Source organism: Pseudophryne corroboree, chromosome 5 (assembly GCF_028390025.1).
Source record: "Pseudophryne corroboree isolate aPseCor3 chromosome 5, aPseCor3.hap2, whole genome shotgun sequence".
Lineage (NCBI taxonomy): Eukaryota > Metazoa > Chordata > Amphibia > Anura > Myobatrachidae > Pseudophryne > Pseudophryne corroboree.
The window spans coordinates 653447316-653473992 of NC_086448.1; the positions used below are offsets into that span (position 1 = coordinate 653447316).

The 26677-nt window shown below is 43.1% G+C and overlaps 1 protein-coding gene across 6 annotated transcripts in view; it reads left to right on the forward strand.

Moving 5' to 3' along the window:
- The window catches only part of DTNA (dystrobrevin alpha), a 546028-nt gene that overhangs the window by 311915 nt on the left and 207436 nt on the right, over positions 1-26677 (forward strand). For all 6 annotated transcript variants that reach the window (XM_063923677.1, XM_063923676.1, XM_063923680.1 and 3 more), the window contains exons 4-6: positions 2849-3062; positions 9243-9328; positions 11332-11486. In XM_063923677.1, coding sequence (XP_063779747.1) covers positions 2849-3062; positions 9243-9328; positions 11332-11486 — 455 coding nt within the window. The remainder of the gene's footprint in view (positions 1-2848; positions 3063-9242; positions 9329-11331; positions 11487-26677) is intronic.

The window sequence follows — 26677 nt, forward strand, 5'->3', positions numbered from 1 at the left end:
CGGGGCCGTGCAGTGTGAAAGGACACTACTCCTCACACTGTTCATTACAATACCGGCACGGGAAAAGCCGCCGCGTGTACAGCCCTCTGGGTGCGTGTGGAGAGATGACGCGCTACTGCAGGATTTTTTTAATTATTATTTCTGTGAATGGGGGGATAGAGACCACACATTCATTGCTTTGCCCAGAGCCTACAATGCTGCTAAGACGGCCCTGCCTTCGTACCCTTCTCTGGACCCAAAGTCCCCAATTAGATGACTGTTATCAGTGTGTTTCTGTGTTTTTGGCTAGTGTTTAAACTATAGGTCGTTTGTACTTTTTAACACAGTGTCCTCATACCTTTAAACAGGGGCTTTTCATTTATATCATATGGAATTAAGATATTTATACAGTTTTGAAATGATAGCTTTATGTGCCCGATGAGGGATGTACGGAGGCTACAATTTAGCCCTGGCATCCCTGTTGTGAACACACTTGGGAAAGAAGTGTGCCCATGCCTACAGGGGCGTGGCTTCCTGGCAGTCACCGTCTAAGCATGCCAGCTAAGCAGAGCGCCGGGATAGGGAGCTGCTCGGCCAGGCATTCAACTGGCTGAAAAATAAAATAAATAATTAAAAAGAATATAAAATCACACTCTTTGAGCCAATGAATAGTCTGCAGACCCAGCGCTGAAAGTCAATTAATTTGTATCCACTTAATAAAAGAAGAACAGGTTTGTATCCAAATGACTGAGTTCTCCTCGTTAGTTTGTATCAACAATTATTGGACGTTCTTTCAGAACACTGTAGTTCCACACAACGATGAATAATTAATAATATCTCATATATTATTTAATATCAGGCATCCTGTTTGATATTGATGTAACAGTAAATAAGAAACATAATTTGCTCTGAAATCATACGACCAGTTAGTTTTAGACCATCGACTTGAAGCGATTGTAAGGCAACTTGGTGCAAGACTGGACCGTGTATGTATGACCTCGGTCCCGCTGCGGTCCACTGACAATCATCGGTCTAGTAGGTGGACATGCATACCACAGCCTCTGTTCAGAATGGTCCATGTGGTCTGTCCTCCTGTTGCTGGCAGCGGCTAACCAGGCACATTCGTAGCGGTAACCAGAGCTGACGGGACCTAGCAAGACTACCGCAGTGGATCGGTCTGCAGGCATCAGAGTTGTATCGGTGCTTGACGCGTTTCTCAGCCACTGAAGTGGGGCTGTTTCCTTTATTCTATTTTAATTATGTTTATTGTGACTAGTGAAATATATGTATTGTATTATAATAAATATTGGATTGCTTGATACTTTCACGGACAGCGCTTCCTTTCCTGCTTTTTTTGTTCCATAACTGTTTTTTGAGGTTCAGCTCCTCATAGTGTGAAGCAGCAGTCTGTGATCAGTGTCTGCAATAGTGGTTATTAAGGGTCTCACAACCAACACACTAGCGCCCACTTCTGTTGTTTTTGTATTCAAATGGCTGGACTGGCTCACCTGGCCACCGGTCTTCTGGGATTTGGCAAAATTTCCAGATGGCCAGTCCAGGAGATGTGCCCATTGGGGTATATTCAATAAGAGTCGGATCCATTCTGACATGCATTTGTCGGAATGGATCCGACAACCCCTATTCAATAGAGTAGCCAAATCTGATTTGAGCCTTACCCCTGATTGTCGGATTTGGCCGGTGTCCGTGCGGCTGTCAGCAGCTCCCCGTGTGTGAGAACACAGGGAGCTGCTGGAGCCGCACATCACGGCCGCCCAGTGCTGCGCTGCAGGGAGAGAGGTGCCTGGCTGGGGTACCTCTCAGTCTCGCTCCCCATAGCCCGCTGCACCACTCCCCGTCTCCTCACCTCAATTCGACTTTTTTTTAAAGACGGATTGAGATTGTCGGAAAGGGGGCCAAAACCTGTCGGATTTGGCCCCGTTTCCGACAGAAGCACGCGGATCGGCGGCTATTCCGCTGATTCACATGTTTTCTGACAAGTCGGAAATTCACGACTTGTTGGAAAAAACTGCACTTTTTGAATAGGTCGGAACACCTTCCAACAGATATCTGTCAGAAACTGCCATCTTTACGACAAGATGGCAGCTTCCGACAGCTGTTGAATACATCCCATTATGTACAAATCTAATATGTTCATCAGCTCTCACACTTTATAGAGGTATCAATTAAATTATGTGTACACTTTTAAATGCCAGCTGATGCAAAGCTGTTGTTCTTCTCATCACTTGATATTGTGTAATTGTGAATAATATTTTAAGGTTTTCTGAAAGTAGGCATATCCAGGTTTTTATGGAGACTAATAGAGACAGTATGCATGTGTAGCAGCTTGAATATTTTAATTCTTTTTAAATGCTTTCCAACAATTGGTGATTTTTACCAAGGGTCTTACAGAGTTGACACACTGGCACCAGCTTATATAATAATAAAAGTCTGTTTTGTTCAGGTAATTATTGATGAAGTGACGTTTCTTATCTGAGATTCTCCGCTGAATTACACATTGCTAGGGAAGATTGGCGGTGAAGCCATGAAGTTGTCTTTTACAGCATGTCATGTCCTGTATAATGTAGCTAAAAAATGTACTATGACATAACGTAAGCTGTAATATTTGCTGTAGATTTAAACAAAAAGGGGCATTGTGCAAGATGGAGGTGCAGGAATGGCTTGCACAGTGGGCAGTCTGAGCTATCAATAGTACTGTGGAGCACTCTGATTGAAATGACAGGGAAATGGCACATGCAATATGGAGAAGTAATTGTAATCAATCAATCAATCAATCAATCAATCACAAGTACATTTGTTCTGCGTGTATTGGGAACATTTCCCATCTGACTGACTTTGTGTTTTCATACAGTGCATCTGGTAGATATATGGAACATCATAGAAGCACTTCGGGAAAATTCATTAAACAACCTGGACCCCAGTGTAGAACTGAATGTGGCGCGCCTGGAAGCTGTATTATCAACAATATTTTACCAGCTTAATAAGCGGATGCCATCTACTCACCAAATCAATGTGGAACAGTCCATCAGCTTGATGTTAAATTTCCTATTGGCTGCTTATGACCCGTAAGTGTCTTCCCAGCTGATGTATATTAAGTTTAAATTCTGTAATGTGTGTCTAGTATACCTGAAGCATGTATATAACAGAAATGAATGCATGCTAAATGCTGACACTGTGGTAATCTCTGGGTGCATAGCCAAGTTGTAGTCAGTGGAACGTGAAATACTGTAGAGTATTTAGAAAGTCACAGTACCATCAGTAACATGAATACTTGAATATTGTGATAAACAAAAAAAATTCATTTCTATGAAGAGGACTCAGCAGTTGTTAATACACGATAGTGGTACAGATGTGTCCACACACACCTATCCCAAATCAAGCCATAGAGCTATGTTTGGCATGCCATGGACTTTGCGACTTAGGCACGCCAAGCTTTCTACCAGGATCTTTAGGCGGGATGTATTAAGCATCACATCCGCGATGCAATACATCCCGCCTCTTATCGGGTACATACCGGCGTCAATAATGCCAGTATGTACCTAGAAATGTGCAAGGGACAGCCCTCCCGATGACAGCTATCCTTTTGCGATAGGAGGACTTCTGAATTAAGGGAAAAGGGAAAAAGGATATCTTCTGCACCAGTCAATCATTTATTATTGTAATTGCTCGTATAGAATCCCCAATTTAAACAACATGGAATAATTCTTCATCTGTTAACTGGGGTTGCTGTCATAGACAATAAAGGATAGGAGGACTTCCATGTCTAGGACCCAGGAGTCCTACTTTGCAAAGAGAAGTCTGTAGGCTTCTATTGGGTAACGTCAGCTCTAGATGGCGTCACCCACTGGGTCCAAGCTCCGGAATGAATCGTAGTCCAGAGCTTGGTTCATATGGGAAATGCGGCCAAATACAGAAATCAGCAGATTTCAGATTCTTCCCTTTAGTACAATGCACAAGTACCCTGAATATAGACACTGGCATTTCATGTAGCTTCTCAGTCACTAATCTAGGTATAAAGACAAAAGGACAATATAAGTGAATGTGTTTGTGGTTACAATGCAAATAAGATACAAAATGCATCTGGTGCCATGTGGCACAAATATGGTAGTTGTATGAGGACACATCAGTAGCTCAATATTAATGATATTGATTAATAGAATTTGCATGGGTCTGTTGGCTCTTCCCTCTGTCCTCTCTCTGTAGGACATGCTCCAGTTATTGTGTGTTGGTGACTCATGATGAATCATTTTGTACACATATCTGCAATCCCATATGCACGTGTGTTTTTACAGCATGCTTTGTACTGGATAGTAAGTCATTTTTCTAGAAAATGTTCTTATTACTCACTTTTCCTTTTGCAAAATCAGCCTATTGGGATGGCTGCTATGGATCCCACTGCAAGGCAGATTCAGCGACAACACATTTGCACTTTGGCTCTCCGGCACATTCCCAAGGAGAGGGTCACCTGATCTGAGTCAGGGTTCTCTCTTTACATGCATGTTAGAGGATGAAGGAGGGTGTATTGTGTGTAAATGAGCAGGCAAAGATGACAGGCTTCCAACACCCTCTCTGCTCTCTACATCATGTGTCATGTGACTCTGAAGGAGCTGACGCTGGCATAGCTACATTGTGCAAAGATTGTATATCGGTTTGTAACGGATTGCAGATCTCTGGTAACTCATAGCTGCTCAAGTATAGCACATTTGTGCAAGACTTGTATATTAATATTTGAGCCTCTTTCAGCGGATTGGAATTGTTTTATATGTTGATAAAATTTATTGTGATATTTTAACAACCAGGTACCTGGTTTTATAATCTATTGATTTTATTCATGTTTAATACCATTTGCAACAGATTATGTTGTGGCTCACCATCACCTTTCCTTTCTTACCCCCTCCCTATACCCTGTGTTGAATGGATAAGCGCCGTGAATCTTGCTGAAGCATCTGCTAAAGCGTAAAACACATTTGTGTAATTAGCTGGGAAAGGAACCCAGTCATTCAGAGACTACTATCCATCACCTAACCTAGCTATAGGATTTGCGCAGATAGTTTCACATCAATTTTGTATAAAGTAACATATATAGAATAATTAAGTACATGATGGTGATCAGGTCTATATATACTACATCAATGTACTGAATGGTGTGCTAGGTCTAGAAAGGTGAAATACAACTAAGTTCTTACTGTTAGTATGACTGTAATTGTTCGTTACTGAGTGAATGCTGCCCTACAATGCCCTTCCAATCAGTGTCAGGAACTGTGTTCATTATGTTAAAGCCCACAACCAATGAGAGGAGGAGACAGGGTTGTGGCGTGACCACCCAATTTGATTTGCAGGGGGGTGAATCTTGGTCTCATTTCTACAGAAGCGAACCAATCACGCATATTCATCAGTGGTCCTGCTTCACCAGGTAACTGACCTGCTAATAGAGTAACAATGTAAAATGTCTGGAACCTGACCACTAGAGGAGAAGGTGGGCACTAAGGCAGTGTGGCCCACTGGGGGTTGCCCCCTGTAACGTGTCATTTTGCCAGATTAAAATTCCCTATTGGTCATTTTGGGAATTTCCTATCAATTGTATCTGCTGAGGGACTGGCCTGTCATTATGGGTCACTTATCTTCTCAGCACTTGCCCGTAGGCTATGAGGAGGGCGTTCATCTGGCATGAAGCTTTGGCATAGCAAGATTAAGATCGCGCTTGCAGTAGTTTGAAGATACGGATTACCACCTCCTTGTGCTATAAAGCAGTCAGTACTGGGTTGGTGCTAGTGTTAGCTCATATCTCTGCAGCACACCATGTTCCTGTCTGCTCTTCAGCATATTAATCTCAATTTAGTGTCTGCTCCTTGCACACACTCTGATTCTGTGTACCAGTCTGTGTACAAGACCTATTCTACGTTTAGACTTTGTACTTGTGTACACATCTTCTTTACTTTCTCTCCAGTCTTTTGCACCCAGGTCTTTACCAAGATGCTGCCTTTGCTTTTGGCCTGCACTGCTGCTGACATGCCTGATTACTTACCAAACCCAACAGTGTTGTGACCACACATAAGCCCTGCTCTCTTGCTCTTTGTAAGCATTCACATTGCCAGTACTAATGAGTTCATTGTAGACCTTTATTTGCAACAACTTCACTCCAGTTTATTCAGTAATATTAGTTAAGAAGCCTACATATACTAGGTTGATTAATTCCCGGTGACCTATGTAACGGTAGCCAGGTATCTTGCTGAAAAGTTGTTGGTGTGTTTGGGAAAGTCAGCAGTATGGAGGCAGAAACAGAGGTGTACAAAAACCTCAACAAGAGATTCCTGCATATGGTCTGTCGAGCGTGCGGTATTAAGGTGGCCGTAACGGATGTAAAGGGATCCCTAATGGCGAAATTGGTTCTATGGGATCGAGAACACCCTGATAATGAGGAGGAGGATTCTGAGGAGTCGGACGACGAGGAACAAGTGACGGAATGGTTGAGACCTTCAGCCGGGACATTCGATGCCAGTAACCGCAGGGAGAGCGGAGGATCGGAGGTGGGATCCCGAGGGTTAGTACAACCACGTCTGAAAACCCTTGGAGAGGGGAAGGTTGGAGAAACATTTGAAAAGACACCAGAGGTATTACAGGCCCGTCTAGAAGCGCTGGGAGATGGCGAGACACCCGATGATCGAATGCGGGTAATAAAGGAGGTGCTGGGATTACCAGACAATAGTCCTACAGTGTGGACTCTTGCACCAGCAGCCACCATTCTACAGACTCCCCTGTCCTATCAGGATGTTCCCCAGGAAATGGGCTAGCAATGCAACCTGGTGTCTGAAGTTTCACATGGAGGAGATTTGCCAAGCCAGCGACTGGGTCAGAGGATGGAGAGCTCGAGCAGTCGGCTGATGGAATGCACTCTAAGATGGCATGAACAGACCAGGGAGCAAGGTGTGTTGGATCACTCCAGGAGGCAGTTATCCCCAGAAAGGCATACATGGAGTCTGGACCATACCATGCGGGTAAGTGCAGTGAATGCTACCCTGTGCTACCCTATGCAAGGAATATCTGAGGAACAGCTGAGTTATAGCATTCCTTTACAAAGGACTAACCAGTCAGCTAAGGTGCCTGTGGTGGGAGGGCTCGATACCCCACACACAGAGGACAAGACACAGAGTCATGATCTGCTTGATATAACTACAGACCAAGCAGCAGTGCTGCTACCCAGCTTTCCCTTTTCAGAGATGGAAGATGTGGGACTGGTGAATGAATGCCAGTTCCAAGAAGATGTTGGTGTCAAGGGTACCAAGGAGCTGATAAGGGCCGAGGACTCACTGCTGCAGGTGAGGTCTAGTCTGCCAGTGGCACCTGAACCAGCTGTCCAGTTTGCTATGCTTGTGGAGGCCCAGCAATTATCAATTGAGGGTGTAGAAGGCATTTCAGACCCAAGGGAGGGGGTAGAGGCTTTTGAGGGGGAAGCACATGGAGAAGAATTACAGATACTCACTGCTCCCCTGCAGCCAAATTCGGCCCAGTGGTTAAGTGCAGAAGAAGAGCCCCAGCCACTGACTAGCCCTGCCAGGTTTCCTGATGCAAGCCTGGTGATGCAGATTGTGCTACCCTGTGATATCTCAGAAGTAGAGGGAGTAATGTCACTCAAAATGGGGGAGGGGGAGGTAAGCCACTGTCCAGATGCACCAGAGGTGATGGAGGTGGAGTTCCAAGGGAATATAGTGTTGGGGAGGGAGAGTGAGGACTCCAGAGACCAGATCTTGTTGATGCAGATCACTCTCCACTCTGATGCACCAAAGATAAAGGGAGTGTTGTCACCCAAAAAGGAGGGTGGTGAGAGAAGCCCCTCTGATGATGGGGGATACCCACCACCAATCAGGCTGTTTAAACCCAGTGCCTGGGATACTGGAGGGGGTCTTAAAAACTGTGAACGGCTGAGCCCAGACCCTCCACCACCAGATGGAAACGTAAGCCCACACTTGTTTGACCCAGGCGGTCCAGATGTGATGTCTGCCCAACCCAAATGGGTTACTCTTGTCACTGAATCGCAGCGGCTGGAAAAAGTAGGGGAGGTTTGTAACGGACGCAGCCCCAGCTGGCTCATGAGGAGTACTTTTTGCCAGCCTGTTTCTGGATTCAGTGCGTTAGTGTAAAGAGACAGGACAGAACTGTGTTATCACCTATACAGCATGCTGCCTGGATTCCCAATAGAACTGTATAAATGGACATCACATATTATTGTGAAACATTATCCCTCTGTTATATGTGTTATAGTTTGTAAAATAATGCTCCCCAATGTGACTGCTCTGATAACATGTTTGTTTGCTGTTGGAGATACAGCCAGTCTCAGATGTCAGTCCATACACCCCCCTCATTGATCCCCACACAATGGATTCCAGGCTATACAATCAGATTAATTAAGGTTAATTTAGTTAACATCTATTGTGTGCTAGAGGACATGCCTGGACATGTGAAAGTAGGTCTATCTGAAAGTGTTCTGTAGTCAGCCCCTTTAATGTAACCCACCCAATACAGAGCCAGAAGGTGTCGCCTTATGGTAGGACAGACAAAGGTTTGAGGATAACAAACAGGAGCTATTGGGACAGAGAGAGTGGAGTTTTTGAACTGAGAGGAATGAGGTGGATTGCTTCTAAAAGCTACTGGTAGGTTAGCGCTTCCAGTGTGCTGAGTAAGGATTGTGTCTGGATGCATTATGGACACAGAACTACTGCTGGCATGTGACATCAGGAGACTGTAACCCTAAACTACTGTGGGGACTTAGTAAGTAAGATACCATCCTGGCATGTAATAGTTACTGTTTTGTGTACTGTGTGTGTATTTGTACAATAAAGGGCATTTGCCACTTTAGTAAACGGTTTACCTGAGTGATCAGAGAATCCGTATCTTCACAACCTATTCCTGTTCGCCTCAACGGAGTCATCTCTGAAGCCCTCAGGATAATTCCGTAGCTTATTCCCTTGACACCCATTTTAGTGAGAGAGAGAGCTTGACAGATAAAGTGAAATGTAAACTTCCATGTGAAAGCTGTGCATTGCTTAGCTGTGACTCCATGGCCAGTATCTCACGGGTCACAAGTGGATTATAGATTGTTTTTCCTAGCGGTGTAATAAATGGCCTGTACTGGAGTTCAGCGCTACAGAGCATTTTCTCACACATAGTTGGCATATCATTTTGATATTTTCTGTGAATGTGACATTTTCACTGTGGTATTCAATTTTACATTGATTTATACTCTACAGGGAAGGACACGGTAAAATCACAGTCTTCGCAGTCAAAATGGCATTGGCCACACTATGTGGAGGAAAAATCATGGACAAATTGAGATGTAAGTTAAAAAAAAAGAAGAAGATTTTTCTGAGCGACCAGGGAGCTAACAACACAAGGCATAAATCAAGAGCTTTTGTTTGTGTCTTGCATTTGAAAATAATAATCAAATGTGCAGCTTTGGTTCTGTACCGAGGTTTATATTGGGACTGTAGAAGAATTCTGGGGTTTCTCCTGTAAATAACCTCTCTATCACTCCACCAATGATTTTGCGACCCTGGCTGTCATCAAATCAGGCGGAGTTACTGCAGTTTAGGGGTGGGATTGCACCTTGCAGATTTATTAAACTGAAACCTGACACAAAACAGCAGAGACCCCACTTTAGAATAGATCCTCAAACATCATCACTATGTTTACAAGTATATGAACCCAGATTTAATAAGCGTCAGGTTTAGAAACTTTGACAAAGTGACCAGAAACACGAGGCGGTTGTGACTAGCGAGATAGCGCGTAGCCGCTGTTTGTGTTATCTGGCCGATCACAATACGCTTATAATGAGCAGAATCGTTATGTATTGAATACGGAGGCAGATTCTGGCTGATCACAATACGCTTATAATGAGCAGAATCGTTATGTATTGAATACGGAGGCAGACTCTGGCTGATCACAATACGTTTATAATGAGCAGAATCGTTAGGTATTGAATACGGAGCCAGATGCTGTCATTCTGTTATAAGGAAAATGCTATTTTTATTAATATATTACTCTGAAAATGCTTAATTTTAATGAGAGAACAATATAATTTATTACATTCAAATTCAAGGGACAGTACTACTGTAATTAATTGTTTACAGCGGAAGCCTTTATTTTATGTTGTGGGTACTATTTATGTAGCCATAAAATAATAAATGATTCCCCTGTCATAAAAAAACACACCAATTAACAATATTGTCCTTGGATATAATACATTTTTTTGCTCTTTTAATAAAATTTAAACTAATCTGCCCCTAATGTGCAAGTAAATAATATTTCCCATACAAGATAATGATCGTTGTTACAGTATCTGACTCTTTATTCAGTACATAACAATTGAATTCTTCTTCAGATAGATGTGGTGGTTTTGCTTACAACCTCAGGAAACATATCACCAGAAAAGTACTATAAAATAGCTGGACATCAACCGCGATTATCAACACTGCCGAGTTGTAAATTCAGTGGTTTAGTGCTTCAATTTGTTGGCGATACGCAGAGGTTTGAAAACACTAGGACAACAGCCGCTTAGTAAATTTACCCCAGGGTGTTCCAGCACTTAAGATATCACATGTGATGGGCGGAGCTTTCCTCACTGTCTGACGCAGTTACAAAAACTATTGCAGAGTGCTCAACTGAATGCTCACAGTAATACACTAGAGCCACAAAAAAAACTACTGTACAGCATTGTGCCAATATTGAATCTGGCCGTCGTTTGTGGCGTATTACACAGGAAATGTTAGTGCACAATTAGGGAAAAACACCAATTGAAATACATTAGGGTACGTGCACAGCATGAAAATCAAACATGTAAGGTTTAGGAATGAAATCTGAGAATGTGAAATGATTTATTATTTATTTATTTATTTATTAACAGTTTCTTATATAGCGCAGCATATTCCGTTGCGCTTTACAATTAGATGTTTGAATGTAATAAGTACCCCGCACAGTTTGTAAACAAACCTTAATGTACGTGTATGTGTGTATAAAGGATAGAAAATCCATTGCGAGGCTTCAAACCTCATAAAACACTGATTAGAATGCTGGTCATGTTTGTGTATCCTGTGCACAGTAAATGTAGTTACCATCATCATTAATGGTTAATCAAAGGTGGAAAGACTTTATTACAAAAGAAAACAACAAATTATGTGTTCTGCATATCCTATGTGGATGTGAGCATATTAGTTGAGGTTCATTACAGAAGTAGGTTGCTGTAAGGGGTCTTTCTTTATATTTTACTGGTGTTTGTCTGATTGTCCATTATTACCTATACACAACAATTCCATCATGAAGTTGTACTTCTGCTTCTTCCAGACATTTTCTCCATGATCTCTGACTCCAGTGGTATAATGGTTTATGGGAAGTATGACCTGTTCCTGAGAGAGGTGCTAAAACTGCCAACTGCCGTGTTTGAAGGGCCTTCGTTTGGCTACACAGAGCAATCTGCCAGGTCTTGCTTTTCACAGCAGGTAGGAAGAAACAAATCACACAAGTATCTCTTGTTTTTAAAATACAGTGTGTATAAATTTGTTCACACGCTATTTCTTACATCACTGAGTCACAAATAATTTATTCCAGAATTTTTATTACTGATAATCACAACATGTTCGAGTGTTAATATAAAGCGATTTCTTAATTTCACATAAAACAATGATTAGCTTTCTTAGGTTATGTTGTAAGTTTTATTTTTATTTTCTCCTGTGGTCTCTGAGGTGCTTTATATATTCTGTTTACAACAACTGCTATTGGACGTTTGGGATAAATATGTTTTGGAACTCAATTTCTCTGTACAAGCCCTGTGGCCCTCCCTGTATATCTCCCTGCTTTTGTGTGACCGCTTCGTCCTGCCATTCTAATGTGTGGGAAGTCAATTCCCCTAGCAAACGTCAAACGCCTGTATATGTAGTAAAGTCATGGTGGTATTACAGGAGATACACTTAACTGATAGTGAACATGCTAAGCTCTCCATGATGGGTAATAAAGCTCTGTATTATGCTTCATTTAACACAAAGGGTATACTCAATTGAGTTCGGATTCATTCTGACATTCATTTGTTGGAATGGATCCGACAAGGGCTATAAATGCCATCTCAATTCGACTTTAAAAAAAGTTGAATTGAGATGCGGGGGGGGGGGGGGGGGGAGACGGGGGAGAGCCGCGGGCAGACGGGGGATAGCAGCGCTACTGCAGCGTAGCCGGAGGACGTGTCACAGCCTGGCTCTAGCAGGTCTCACTTGCTGGAGCCGGGTGGACGCTGCTGTGAGCGGCGGCTGTGACACATCCTCCGGCTACGCTGCTGTAGCCGCTGCTCTCCTCCGTCTCCCTGCTCCTCCGTTTCCCCCCTCTCCTCCTCTCGGCTCCCTCATCTCAATCCGACTGTTTTTAAAGTCGGATTGAGATGATCGAAAAGGGGGCCAAAATATTTCGACAGAAGCATGTGGATCGGCAGCTATTCCGCAGATCCACGTGCTTTTCGACAAGTCGAATTCCTCGACTTGTCGAATAATGTGGGGTTATATTGAATAGGTCAAAACCCCTTCCGACCTAAAAAAGTCGATAACTGACGTCTTTTCGACAGACGGACGGCAGCTTTCGACTTCAATTGAATATACCCCAAAGTCTCATTATACATAATATAAAATTCACTGTTCATTCTCAAATTGCTGACCCTGGAGGCTGGTACGTGATAGCTGATGTCACTACATATAGTAGGCATTTGACCTTATGTCATTTATATGTCCTGAATGTGTCATAATAAACAATTTTTCCTTAATTAATTTCCAAATGATACATTTACCTTGACACTAATATGGTCCTGTATATGAAGACGGATGTTCAAAAGGCCATACTCTTTCTCATTTCTGCCAGAACAGCAGGAACGATTGGTTTATGGCAGTGAATTGTATCTCACTATTTTATATAATGCCCTGCATACTACTAAATCTATACCTTTATATTTTAATGCCACCTTAAAAATGTGCTACCTAAACCAGGGAGAAACTCAGATCTTCCACCTTCTACAGGCCAATATCCTTATTAAACACTGATTATAAAGTGTCAAACTCCTAGTGGACAGATTAAATGTTCTTATCCCTACTATAATCCATGGGGATCATATGGTGTCCATCTTGGGTCAGCAGTTGGTGATTAATGTCCGTAAGGTTCTTATGGCGATGCAGCATCTGCACTCCACTGGCGACCCAGGACCCATGGTTCTCTTATCGTTTCATGCTGAAAAAGCATTTGACATGGTGTCCTGGAACTTATCTTTTTGAGACCATGGGTTACTTTAAGTTCCCTGGGGGCTTTATAATACTCCTGAAAACCTTAAATGTGAACCCCTACACTAAGATACTGACTAATGGCTATCTGTCTCCCTCCCTTGCTTATACAACAGGGTATTAGATAGCGGTGCCCTCACTCTCCCCTGCTGTTTACTCTGGCGCCTTTGGCAACCCAGTTGTAAAGGTCTTAAGGCCCGTACACACTGGCCGATATATCGGCCGTTCTATTGAACGGCCGATATATCGCGGGACCGTCGGCCAGTGTGTACGGCTGATACTTCTGTGAACTCCGTCGTTCACAGACGTATCGCGTCGGCCCCGCAGCACAGCCGACGGGCAATATATCTATCAATATATTGGCGCGCCGCTGTGTGTGTACGGGGCGGTCGGCCGACCGCCCGTACACATGCTGCGGCAGCCGGCGGTGATTGACAGCTGAACTGTGCGGGCGTGTGTACACGCCCGCCCAGTTCATGACGTTAGTCCCCGACGGATCGGGCAGTGTGTATGCACAGCACACTGCCTGATCCGTCCATAGATATATCTGCAGATTAATTGATCTGCAGATATATCTTTCAAGTGTGTACCCACCTTCACTCTTGTATTCTCTTTGTGAAATAGAATGTAAACTTGCTCTGTTAAAGGTCTCTCGTCCGGAAATATCTATTCCATTATTTCTTTCAAATTATTCAGCAGTTTAGTTCCTTTGCTGGCTACAAAATTCATTTTGATAAATTAGAAGCTCTTTCGATCGGTGGTGTTAGTCTTGATGTCCCCCCTACCCAGGCTTTTTACTAATTTTAGAATAGTCCATGATAAGATCAAATGTATTGGTGTATATATACCCAGTACGCTGTCTGGTTTATATAAGATTACTTATTCTGTGATGGTATAGATGTGTCTCCTACATCTAGCAATCGCACGAGATGCCTAACGTGAGTGAGCTGGCAGGTGCCATGCAACTCTTCTAGACATAACCAGGATACACCAGGAGACTGTGTTGCTTCATTTCATATGTGACACTTCTATATCTGTGTGCGACTGAGTCTGTATAAGTAGTACAATAGAACTTGGCATGGAAAAAAGCTGTGTCCGCTGCATTGTAGCACTTCGTATAAATTCAGAGACTTAGTCACACACAGATATACAAGTATCACATATCAAATTACTCACCCTAGTCTCCTGATGCATCCTAGCCGCATTGCATTGCGACTAAGATTTTTTTTTTGGCAGAAAAAGACACCCAGCACTAGCAGAGTCTCACGGGACCTGCTGTGCCAAAAACGTCTGTTTGGTGCAACTTCATCAATGATGTAGGAGGACAAATAATATTTATTATTATTATTTATTACCAGTTATTTATATAGTGCACACATACAACTCAGTGCTTTCCAGAGAATATTTGGCAATTCACATCAGTCCCTGCCCCAGTGGACCTTACAATCTATAATCCCTATCACATGTACACCACACACATTCACACTAGGGTTCATTTTGTTGGGAGCCAATTAACCTACCAGTATATTTTTGGATTGTGGGAGGAAACCGGAGTACCAGGAGGAAACCCACGCAAGTATGGGGATATTATACAGACTCCACACCGTTAGGGCCATGGTGGGAATTGAACCCATGACCTCAGTGCTGTGAGGCAGTGATGCTAACCATTACACCATCCGTACTGCCCCCCAAATATGAATCTTAACTTGAACAGTTTAACGTAATTGGAATAATTGACATCTCCCATGTTTGTCAGTGTCAAAGTCAGAAAAATGTCTCTATGCACGTTGCCATATTTGCACCGCACACTGGTCCGCGCTGCGCATGCGTACGCTCTCCCGTGAAGACGCATACCCGCAATAGCGTGCACCCGCGGGCGCACGGTATGCGTATTTACGGTAGAGTTTATGTAGTCGTAGCGTGCGACTCATTCGTTACATATTTTCACAATTAATGTAGTTTGTAGATCATGGTCCCTTTGATAGATTCTGAAAGTTTGGTTAATATAGAATGTCCCTGAGCAGAGGAATCCCTCTTTGTATTGTACGAAGGGTCTAACAGGAATCATACAGCAGTGTTTGGTACCCATCGGAAGAGTATTTAATTAGCGATATTCCGGTGTTGGTTTGGAGCGTATTAATCGCTCGTGCGAATAGTTATGGACATAAGAAGTTATGTCCATTTTATTTGTTCTTACTTAGTCATGCATCTGAACAGTTGGAGACAGGCATCAGTGGGTCTCAAATGGCTCTTTGACCTCAGAGATCCCCCAAACAATAGTTTGCATGTTAAGAGGGCCTCATATCTACACATGCATAAGGTAAACACAGGAATAGTAATTGAAGATCAATTGTACTCCAAATCAGTATCTTTCCCGCAGACGGAGTGCAATAGCCTTTAATTACACTGAGCTTTGAGACTCAATGAAGAAGGCCAACACCTGTGTTTACAAATGGGGCTGGATTTGTATACAGGAAAATAAGGGCTGAGACGTCATTGTCTCAACTGAAAGTGGACATCATGAATATAGAACAGAACCCAGACAGGATTCTGTTTTATATTCGCCAAACAATAGCTCTCCAGAAGACAGGAATGTGTTAGTTATCACCCATTGTTTTGCATAACCAAGACCACTGATACAGTTTACCTGTATGAATCAACCTATGACCTTTGTTATAATGCGAAGCCGAGTTCCTGCGTCCAATGGACAGTGAGACTGTAGGGACCATTAGATTGCATTGTGTGAGTAGCATAAAAGACGGGTCTGTGACATCCAGCTTTCACTTCTCTTCAAATGGTTCTCATTGCTGATAATCAGGAAGCTGGATGTCCAGAGGCGCTTGCGATCGTTTCCCCTTGTGCGTAAGTTTCTCTCCGTAATCATTGTCTTACTGTGAGCCAATTTCTCTCTCTCTCTCTCTCTCTCCTTTCTCTTTTCTCTCACATCTCCCCTAGACTAGTATTGTATTGTATTAGATAGTATTGTATTTTGGTTAGGAAGTCTCTGTTATATTGTAGTGTATCATTTGTACTGTTATTCTCTTTTTACAAGTATATTAGACATAATACAGTTAATAGGCTTTGGACCCTAAACCAGCATCTGTGTATTTCCTATAGTGTTAAGTGTTCACTTGAGCGTCGGTAACGCTCAAGCAGCTTTGTAGTTAGTCAGGTTACACAAGGTTGCACTTACACCCTGTATTCACATTAAGGTATTCTGTGTATTTCATTGGTATAAGGTTTAGACATAAAGGTATAGCGTTGTGAGCGTCTGCGCCGCTGGTGATCTCCTCGTGGTCTCGAGCGAACCGCTACGCCATAGCGAATCATTCTGTCCTGTAATCTCTGGGCCATGAGCGAACGTGACGCTTGAGCGTCTCGCCTACGGCTGAGCGATCGTTACGCAACCAGCGTACCCTTACGGTACTTCTTAAGTAAACAGCGTACAGTGTTCTTAGACTTCATAAAGGGTTGTAAATACATAAAGGAATTCTGCTTTGTTAATTGGGGGCCGTCCAGTCCTTCACATATCTGCACTAGGTAGATCAGCAGACATTATCCCCCAGCAAAAGGGCGGGAGGTTGTCTCGCAGTGCTGATGGGATAAGCGTCTGCTTCGCTTAGATAAAGAGTGCTGAAGGAATCCGGAGACCAGGAGGTAAGAACAAAACGCTTGTGTCTTTTAAAACTGTATTTTTCTTCTGTCTTGCGTATATACGCACGTATACATATATATCTGCATTTCTTTTCCATCCGTGTATTTCATTTTTTTCGTATATCACTATCCTGTTTGCCAGTTTTATAGTTGATAAATGTGCTGAGAGAGATTTGTCGCTATTTCAATAATTTAAGTAGAAGCAACATAGTTAAAATATAGACAAACACACAGCTTTGCCAAGAGACAAGGTCAGTGTGGTGCGCGGTAAATGATCAAGGATCATCTACATTGATAAACGTATAAATCGTGTTACGGTGGATCTTTGCTGTGCGTACACGTGTCTCTAACAAAAGACTGAGACTTGCGTACGCAACCCAAAGGCCGACGCACGCAGCGCAACGGAGCGTCCGTGTACGCTCATGTAACAAATCACAAATGTTATAATTAAAAGGCGATAAATAGCGCAAAGCAATAAGTAGCGCAACGCGGTAAATAACGCAAAGCGATAAATAGCACAAATTGATTTCAGCTTTCCAAAACTTAGTTTAAATACCTTACTTTACTGTAATACCTCTGGGGAGAGCTATCAGACTACGGGAAATGATTTTTCTGATCAGAAAACTATAAGAATGATAGTGGGTTGAAAACGGTATGAGTGTATTGAATCCCGCTTTGTGGACTTTGTGATCTATGTGATAATCCCGCTTTGTGAACTTTGTGATCTATGTGGAACGTGATGAGCACGATCTGAGTGAAAACGTGCAACAGAGTGTGATAAAGTTTTCATTGTATTACGCTCTGGCTGTTTTGGAGCACAGTAGGGAGACTCCAATGATCCTACCATTTATGGGCAACAAGTGTCTATAAGTGGTACGATTGGACCGCACGGTTGTATGTGTGACCAATAACGCAACGTGATATGAGGTCGTATATCCATGCGTAAATCTTGCCCTCATACGTGTTGTAGGGAGCACATGCAAGCGTGATTTGTGTAAAGAAAAAGGAAGGGAATTTTCTCAGGAAAATCTCTAAAAATAGGGCCTGCAACGGCTACACGTGTCTGCTAGAAGGCGGAACGGAGATACCCGGAGCAGAAGAAGTTCAGTGGAAGAGCTTTAAGGATTTCCAACGAAGTTCTGTGTTTGGTGCATTTTAGGAAGTTTTTTTCTGTGTTAAAAAGGTCCACAATGGCAGCCAAGTGCACAATACAGAGACGGTCGGAGGTCAGGATTCAGACTCCAGAGGCTTGCAGACCCCGAGGGTCTGCTCGGTTAGTAATGTGGGGGAAATATGGTCCCCACTCTGAGACCTTTTGTGATGAATGGACACGAATGACTGCGGGGGATAAGGTACCATTTCCCGGGATAGGTAGTTTTGACTTAGAGGTGTTGCATAATTTAAGGCGAAGGATATGTCTCATCAAATCAGCAAAGAGACGAATCAAGCATTATGATTGTTTACAGATATGGCAACAGGAGAGTGAAATGCAAAGAAATGTAACTTACTTACCTAACTTTCATCTTGAGAGGGGAGAGGTGGCAATGGAGGGGATTGTGGTTGCGGAGAGAAGCACAGGGGTGAACAATAAAAATGCTCTTAGCAACAGTAGTACAGATAATAAGAATAAGTGTGATAAATGTAACAATGCTAATTGTAATGCTGTTGAATGTACAACTATTAACCCATGCAAGTCGCACCCCATGTTAAACTTTCCTCAGGGACACCAACAAGAAAGTGAACCCAGAACGATGTCGGCACCTCCTCCAGAAGCCATCACACAAGACATCCAGGTGGACGCGACCCAATCGGTAAAAACTGTAATCAAACCCCCTAATGGAGGGTCAGGTGAGGTTGTGTCCACAGGTATGTATGGTATTATACATCACGCACAAACAAATGTACCTTATATCATAGAATCAATTCAGAATGACATTACTGGACTTAATCCTGTTAGGGTAATTGCAGTACCAAATGGGGAAACTGACTCTTCAGGAATCACTCCTGTCAGGAACATCGCCATGTACTGCCCTTTTTCCCGAACAGAATTAAGAGCAATTCTGTCTGAATTTCCTGATCCCAGGAAAGACTTAGTTGCTTGTCAAAGATACATTAGAGTGCTAGGACATACTGCAGAGCCAAGTAACAAAGATTGGAGGACAGTTTTGAGGGCATGTTTACCCCCCGATGTTGATTCATTGAAATTTATCACTGATTGTAAGCTAGATGAGGAAGTGCCACTAACAAACAAGTATAACCAAGATAATGTAAAAAGAATCAATCTACAGTTGAAAGAATATTTTCCTACAGTAGCAAAGTGGAATAAAATCTATACAATAAGACAAAAAGAAGGTGAATCCGCAGAAGAGTATTTTCACCGGGCTCTGCAGGATATGGCTAGGTACACTGGTATAGATGACATTGAAACTAATGTACACCACAGAGAGGTAGCTGTGTCCGTATTAGCGAGCAACTTGAAAGACACACTAAAAATTAGGGTACAAACCTCAATACCTCATTGGAGAGGTATCTCGGTTGCGGCATTAAGAGAGTCCGCTATCGAGCATGACCGAAATATCAAAAGAACCAGGGAAGCGCAGGGAGAGCGGTTGATGACACTGAACATCCAAGCACTAGAGAATGCATCAAGTCGACCGGAACCCCAGGCCCCTAGCACATGGAGAAAGCCAAGGATTTGTTACAATTGTAGAAGAGAAGGGCATTATGCCAACAACTGTAATAACCCACATAAAGTTAGACCCCCTAGACCAAGAAATGAGCAAAATTACAACACACACCATTATAATCAGAGATCAGATAGGAGGAATTTTGAGCCACACCCATGATAGGTAGTCAAGAAAGGTGATCATACGACGGATGGTAAGCCTGAGGTAATGGTTAGTAAATTGGGAGGTCATTCACTGAAGACACAGGAATGACCAGGTTAAACGTTGTAAATGTATTTGTGAAAAATGTTTTTTCTCTCTCTCTCTATCCCCATCTCTGACGATTATTGGTAAGAATTCGAACATTGCATATTCGCTTGGTCCTTGCAGAAGTCTACCAAACCCCAGCATGACCTATCCACCACAATGTATTCTGGCCAGATACAGACAGTGGATAAATGCAAGTGCTGGTGGGGAGGGACTGCTCAAGGAAACCATTAGACACGTAGATACGACAGCCTAATAGTCTGACAATGTTTTCTTAATGTTGACAATGTTTAAAAATGCTTTGTTTCTCTTCTCTTATTGATGGTTATTGTCGAGTTATGTAATGTATATATGCACATGAATTGTTCTCTATCTCTTTTGTTTTTTTTTTGTGTTTTCTCTCTCTTCTCACTCATGTTTTCATGGTTTAAAGATGGTATGTCACCCCTCAGTTGGACCAATGGTAATGCCAGATTTTTTTTCTCCTTACAGAAAGATCGCCGGTTAGGAAGGAATATTGCATCACCAGAATGTTCGTTTGGAAGACTGAGAGACAGCACCTTTGAGAGGACAGCAGAACAAGAAGAACAACAAGACGAGAGAACTTATTATCGTAACAAGTTCTCTCCCCCTCAAACTGTTTTCTTATACCCCCTTTACAAATTTCTTCTTTTCTCCTCCTGTAAGATGGACTTGCCCCAAGAGACTGTGATATGGATTTTCCCGTTAACCATGATGTTGACCAGAGCAGTCTGTTTCGGTGAGAGTACCAGTGAGGTTGAGAAAGGATCCAGAAAGGTCCTGATGACTGAGACGGAGGTGTAAATTTCCAATAGCAACCCAATCACCAAGCAAAGGCGAGTACCGGGCACGATCTAACAACCATGTTATCTGTAAACATTTTCTTTGAAGGATTGTTAGTTAAAAAAAAAAAGAAAAACTGTATCTGTAGGCTCTGTGACAATGGTTGAAGATGGATGCATAAAGAAATGCCAATCCAGTCTTAATATCCATATGGACCAGCATCCATTGAGTGACCATCACTCCTTAGTGGGTAACGTGTTAAATAAAACAGATTGTTGGGTATGCTCTCAAGTACCTCAGGGTCATAGCAAATCAGGGCTAGTACCATTTCCTTTAACGTTAGGGGAGGTACTTGAGCTAAGGGGTGGGAGACCGGTGGACCGGAGGTTTAACATCTCCAGCCCTCCTAGTTTGAAGCTCCACCAATACCATGTGGATAGGTCCCTCTTATGTTTTAATATCTCCAATCCCCGTAAGCCGGGAAATTGGGAAGTGTCATGGAGCAACCTTACCATGACCTTTTCACACAGAGCAGATAGAATGCCTACAGATACAGAGCTTGTACGCCACATAGCCAGTAGAGGAAAATCTTTCCGGTATCGATATACCTTAGGAAATAGGATTACTAGAGTTGGAGAGGTATCACCAGGATACTGTGCACATATCGTACAAACTGATACGTGCATTAAGCAGATGGAAGAATTAGGGTCAGGAGATTTCACCTGGAAGGTTTGTAACATGATCATGTCCTTCTCCGTCCCTTATGTTCTCCCCGATGATGCATATTTCATATGCGGGAGAAAGGCGTACAAGTGGCTTGCCCCAAACTCTGAAGGATTGTGTTATATTGGAAAAGTATTGCCTGAAGTGATGACTGTTACACATGACAAAATGAAAGACATACACCGTGGTGCCCAAGCTCCTTATACTCACACTCATTACGAGCACCGAGTTAAAAGACAACTGTCAGAAAGGTTAGAGCATCCGGCCTCTGATCTGATCCATGAATCCACCGGGATTCAGGTTCTGGTGGCGTTAGATTTCACTCGCACCGCTCGAGGAGTGATGAATTATAGATACATTTCTGCGCTTGCAAATTTGTTAGATAATATCACTGAAATGTATGATGACACGTTTAGATACACTGGAAGAGAACTTCAAGCTTACAAAACAGAACTGGTACAGCATAGAATGGTTCTTAATTATCTCACAGCAGTGACAGGCGGATATTGTGTTACATTGGCAACACAGTACGGTATAAAGTGTTGCACGTATATCACGAATAGCACCGAGGATCCGGTCGAGGTCATAGACCAAAAGATGGACGATATTCTCCAATTGAAGTGGGAATTTCGCCGAAAACACAATCTCACCCTTGCTGCTGTAGGTAATGAGCTGACTGGTTGGGTGTCATGGTTGAACCCGCGAAATTGGTTCTCCGGTTTAGGAGACTGGGCTCAAGGAGTCATAATGGATGTTGGAAAGTTTCTACTATGTATCTTGGGTGTCGTTATATCGATTGGATTGATATTTAGATGCGGGCAGGCTTTAATGAGGTGCAAACAAAGTACAAAAGTGATGAGCTTGAGGAGTGAGGAAACCGTAATTAACCTGGATTTGATTTATGACCCAATGATAGAAACCAGAATGTGATGAAAATGCGATTATACGGTCCGTTTCTTTCACCTGTTTTTCTGCTTTTCTCCAAGATACAAAGACCCCCTTGGACGAGGAAGCTGACGAGACGAGATGTATACAGACAACGGATTGACCAAAGAAGAAGATTTGACAACTTTAAATATGGACACTTGATGAACTTTGCCATGGATCCCCAGTTTCCCTAGTATTTTTAAACTCACGCTAGCCCAACATTTTCTGTACATCTGATGGCATTGACAAAGCTTATTGCTCACACCTAATGAGCAAAACAGCGCAAAGAAGACGACTTTCAACAGATACCGAACAAAACTTCGACGACAGATGTACATTTACCTGACATAGGATATCATTGCATTTTTCGTAAGTGTTCTTTATCTTCATCTCTACAACCCTCAGGTAACGACACACATAGACGATAGGGAATACAGGCACAGATATCAGCAACCACATACCTCCCCCATTCATGTATCATCAACTAAAATGTGCATCCCCATTTTGTTACAACCACAGCCGAAATGAGCTCGGTAGAGTTTGACAGCCCATCCACAGACCCTTAGTACGGGATAAGAAGGAATTCAAATGTATACTTCGCAATACCTCGAAGCTTGATTTACCACACGTACGGCACGATGATACATGACCCTCCAAACATGGACTCATACACACATGCTTCTGCTTTCTCACTAGGTCATACCCTCTTCACACCTACTCCACTCTTCTTCCTTTCCCCACCATGGAAATCAATTAACCCCTGACTTACATTTTTCTCCTTTTGAAATGTTTTAGAAGGTGGCAGTTATTATTGACTGCCAAAGGGTGGACTGTCAAAGTCAGAAAAATGTCTCTATGCACGTTGCCATATTTGCACCGCACACTGGTCCGCGCTGCGCATGCGTACGCTCTCCCGTGAAGACGCATACCCGCAATAGCGTGCACCCGCGGGCGCACGGTATGCGTATTTACGGTAGAGTTTATGTAGTCGTAGCGTGCGACTCATTCGTTACATATTTTCACAATTAATGTAGTTTGTAGATCATGGTCCCTTTGATAGATTCTGAAAGTTTGGTTAATATAGAATGTCCCTGAGCAGAGGAATCCCTCTTTGTATTGTACGAAGGGTCTAACAGGAATCATACAGCAGTGTTTGGTACCCATCGGAAGAGTATTTAATTAGCGATATTCCGGTGTTGGTTTGGAGCGTATTAATCGCTCGTGCGAATAGTTATGGACATAAGAAGTTATGTCCATTTTATTTGTTCTTACTTAGTCATGCATCTGAACAGTTGGAGACAGGCATCAGTGGGTCTCAAATGGCTCTTTGACCTCAGAGATCCCCCAAACAATAGTTTGCATGTTAAGAGGGCCTCATATCTACACATGCATAAGGTAAACACAGGAATAGTAATTGAAGATCAATTGTACTCCAAATCAGTATCTTTCCCGCAGACGGAGTGCAATAGCCTTTAATTACACTGAGCTTTGAGACTCAATGAAGAAGGCCAACACCTGTGTTTACAAATGGGGCTGGATTTGTATACAGGAAAATAAGGGCTGAGACGTCATTGTCTCAACTGAAAGTGGACATCATGAATATAGAACAGAACCCAGACAGGATTCTGTTTTATATTCGCCAAACAATAGCTCTCCAGAAGACAGGAATGTGTTAGTTATCACCCATTGTTTTGCATAACCAAGACCACTGATACAGTTTACCTGTATGAATCAACCTATGACCTTTGTTATAATGCGAAGCCGAGTTCCTGCGTCCAATGGACAGTGAGACTGTAGGGACCATTAGATTGCATTGTGTGAGTAGCATAAAAGACGGGTCTGTGACATCCAGCTTTCACTTCTCTTCAAATGGTTCTCATTGCTGATAATCAGGAAGCTGGATGTCCAGAGGCGCTTGCGATCGTTTCCCCTTGTGCGTAAGTTTCTCTCCGTAATCATTGTCTTACTGTGAGCCAATTTCTCTCTCTCTCTCTCTCTCCTTTCTCTTTTCTCTCACATCTCCCCTAGACTAGTATTGTATTGTATTAGATAGTATTGTATTTTGGTTAGGAAGTCTCTGTTATATTGTAGTGTATCATTTGTACTGTTATTCTCTTTTTACAAGTATATTAGACATAATACAGTTAATAGGCTTTGGACCCTAAACCAGCATCTGTGTATTTCCTATAGTGTTAAGTGTTCACTTGAGCGTCGGTAACGCTCAAGCAGCTTTGTAGTTAGTCAGGTTACACAAGGTTGCACTTACACCCTGTATTCACATTAAGGTATTCTGTGTATTTCATTGGTATAAGGTTTAGACATAAAGGTATAGCGTTGTGAGCGTCTGCGCCGCTGGTGATCTCCTCGTGGTCTCGAGCGAACCGCTACGCCATAGCGAATCATTCTGTCCTGTAATCTCTGGGCCGTGAGCGAACGTGACGCTTGAGCGTCTCGCCTACGGCTGAGCGATCGTTACGCAACCAGCGTACCCTTACGGTACTTCTTAAGTAAACAGCGTACAGTGTTCTTAGACTTCATAAAGGGTTGTAAATACATAAAGGAATTCTGCTTTGTTATCAGGAATACTATCATTAAATATACATTTTTCCATACCCTAATTTACATTATGCAGATACTCCCTGTTAAGATATCCCATGTAGATACACTTAAATATTCTTAATTGTTTCTGTGTATTATGTGCAAGGGAAAAATAAGATTTTAAACCTACCGGTAAATCTTTTTCTCCTAGTCCGTAGAGGATGCTGGTGACTCCGAAAGGACCATGGGGTATAGACGGGCTCCGCAGGAGACATGGGCACCACAAAGAACTTTAGAATGGGTGTGCACTGGCTCCTCCCTCTATGCCCCTCCTCCAGACCTCAGTTAGAGAAACTGTGCCCAGAGGAGACGGACAGTACGAGGAAAGGATTTTGTTAATCTAAGGGCAAGATTCATACCAGCCCACACCATTCACACCGTATAACATGGAATATACTAACCTGTTAACAGTATGAAACAAACAGCATCAGCCCGAGACTGAGCAAAACTGTAACATAACCCTTATGTAAGCAAAAACTATATACAAGTCTTGCAGAATTTTGTCCGCACTGGGACGGGCGCCCAGCATCCTTTACGGACTAGGAGAAAAAGATTTACCGGTAGGTTTAAAATCTTATTTTCTCTTACGTCCTAGAGGATGCTGGGGACTCCGTAAGGACCATGGGGATTATACCAAAGCTCCAAACCGGGCGGGAGAGTGCGGATGACTCTGCAGCACCGATTGAGCAAACATGAGGTCCTCATTAGCCAGGGTATCAAACTTGTAGAATTTTGCAAAACTGTTTGAACCCGACCAAGTCGCCGCTCGGCAAAGCTGTAATGCCGAGACGCCTCGGGCAGCCGCCCAAGAAGAGCCCACCTTCCTAGTGGAATGGGCCTTTACCGAATTCGGTAACGGCAATCCAGCCATAGAATGAGCCTGCTGAATCATGTTACAGATCCAGCGAGCAATAGTCTGCTTAGAAGCAGGAGCGCCAATCTTGTTGGCTGCATACAGGACAAACAGAGCCTCTGTTTTCCTAACCCGAGCCGTCCTGGCTACATAAATTTTTAAGGCCCTGACTACATCAAGGGACGTGGAATCCTCCAAGTCCCCCGTAGCCACAGGCACCACAATAGGCTGGTTCATATGAAAAGATGAAACCACCTTTGGCAAAAATTGAGGACGAGTCCTCAATTCTGCTCTATCCACATGGAAAATCAGATAGGGGCTTTTGTGAGACAAAGCCGCCAATTCGGATACCCTCCTTGCAGACGCCAAGGCCAACAACATGACCACCTTCCAAGTGAGAAATTTTAATTCCACTGTTTGAAGAGGTTCAAACCAGTGAGACTTTAGGAACTGTAACACCATGTTAAGGTCCCATGGCGCCACTGGAGGCACAAAAGGAGGCTGTATGTGCAGCACTCCCTTTACGAAAGTCTGGACTTCTGGGAGAGAAGTAAATTCATTCTGAAAGAAAATGGATAGGGCCGAAATCTGTACCTTAATGGAGCCTAATTTCAGGCCCATATCCACTCCTGTCTGCAGAAAGTGGAGAAGACGGCCCAGATGGAAATCTTCCGTAGGAGCATTCTTGGCCTCACACCAAGATACATACTTTCTCCAGATACGGTGATAATGTTTCGCCGTCACCTCCTTCCTAGCCCTCATCAGAGTAGGGATGACTTCTTCCGGAATGCCTTTTCCAGCTAGGATTCGGCGTTCAACCGCCATGCCGTCAAACGTAACCGTGGTAAGTCTTGGAACACGCAGGGCCCCTGTTGTAACCGGTCCTC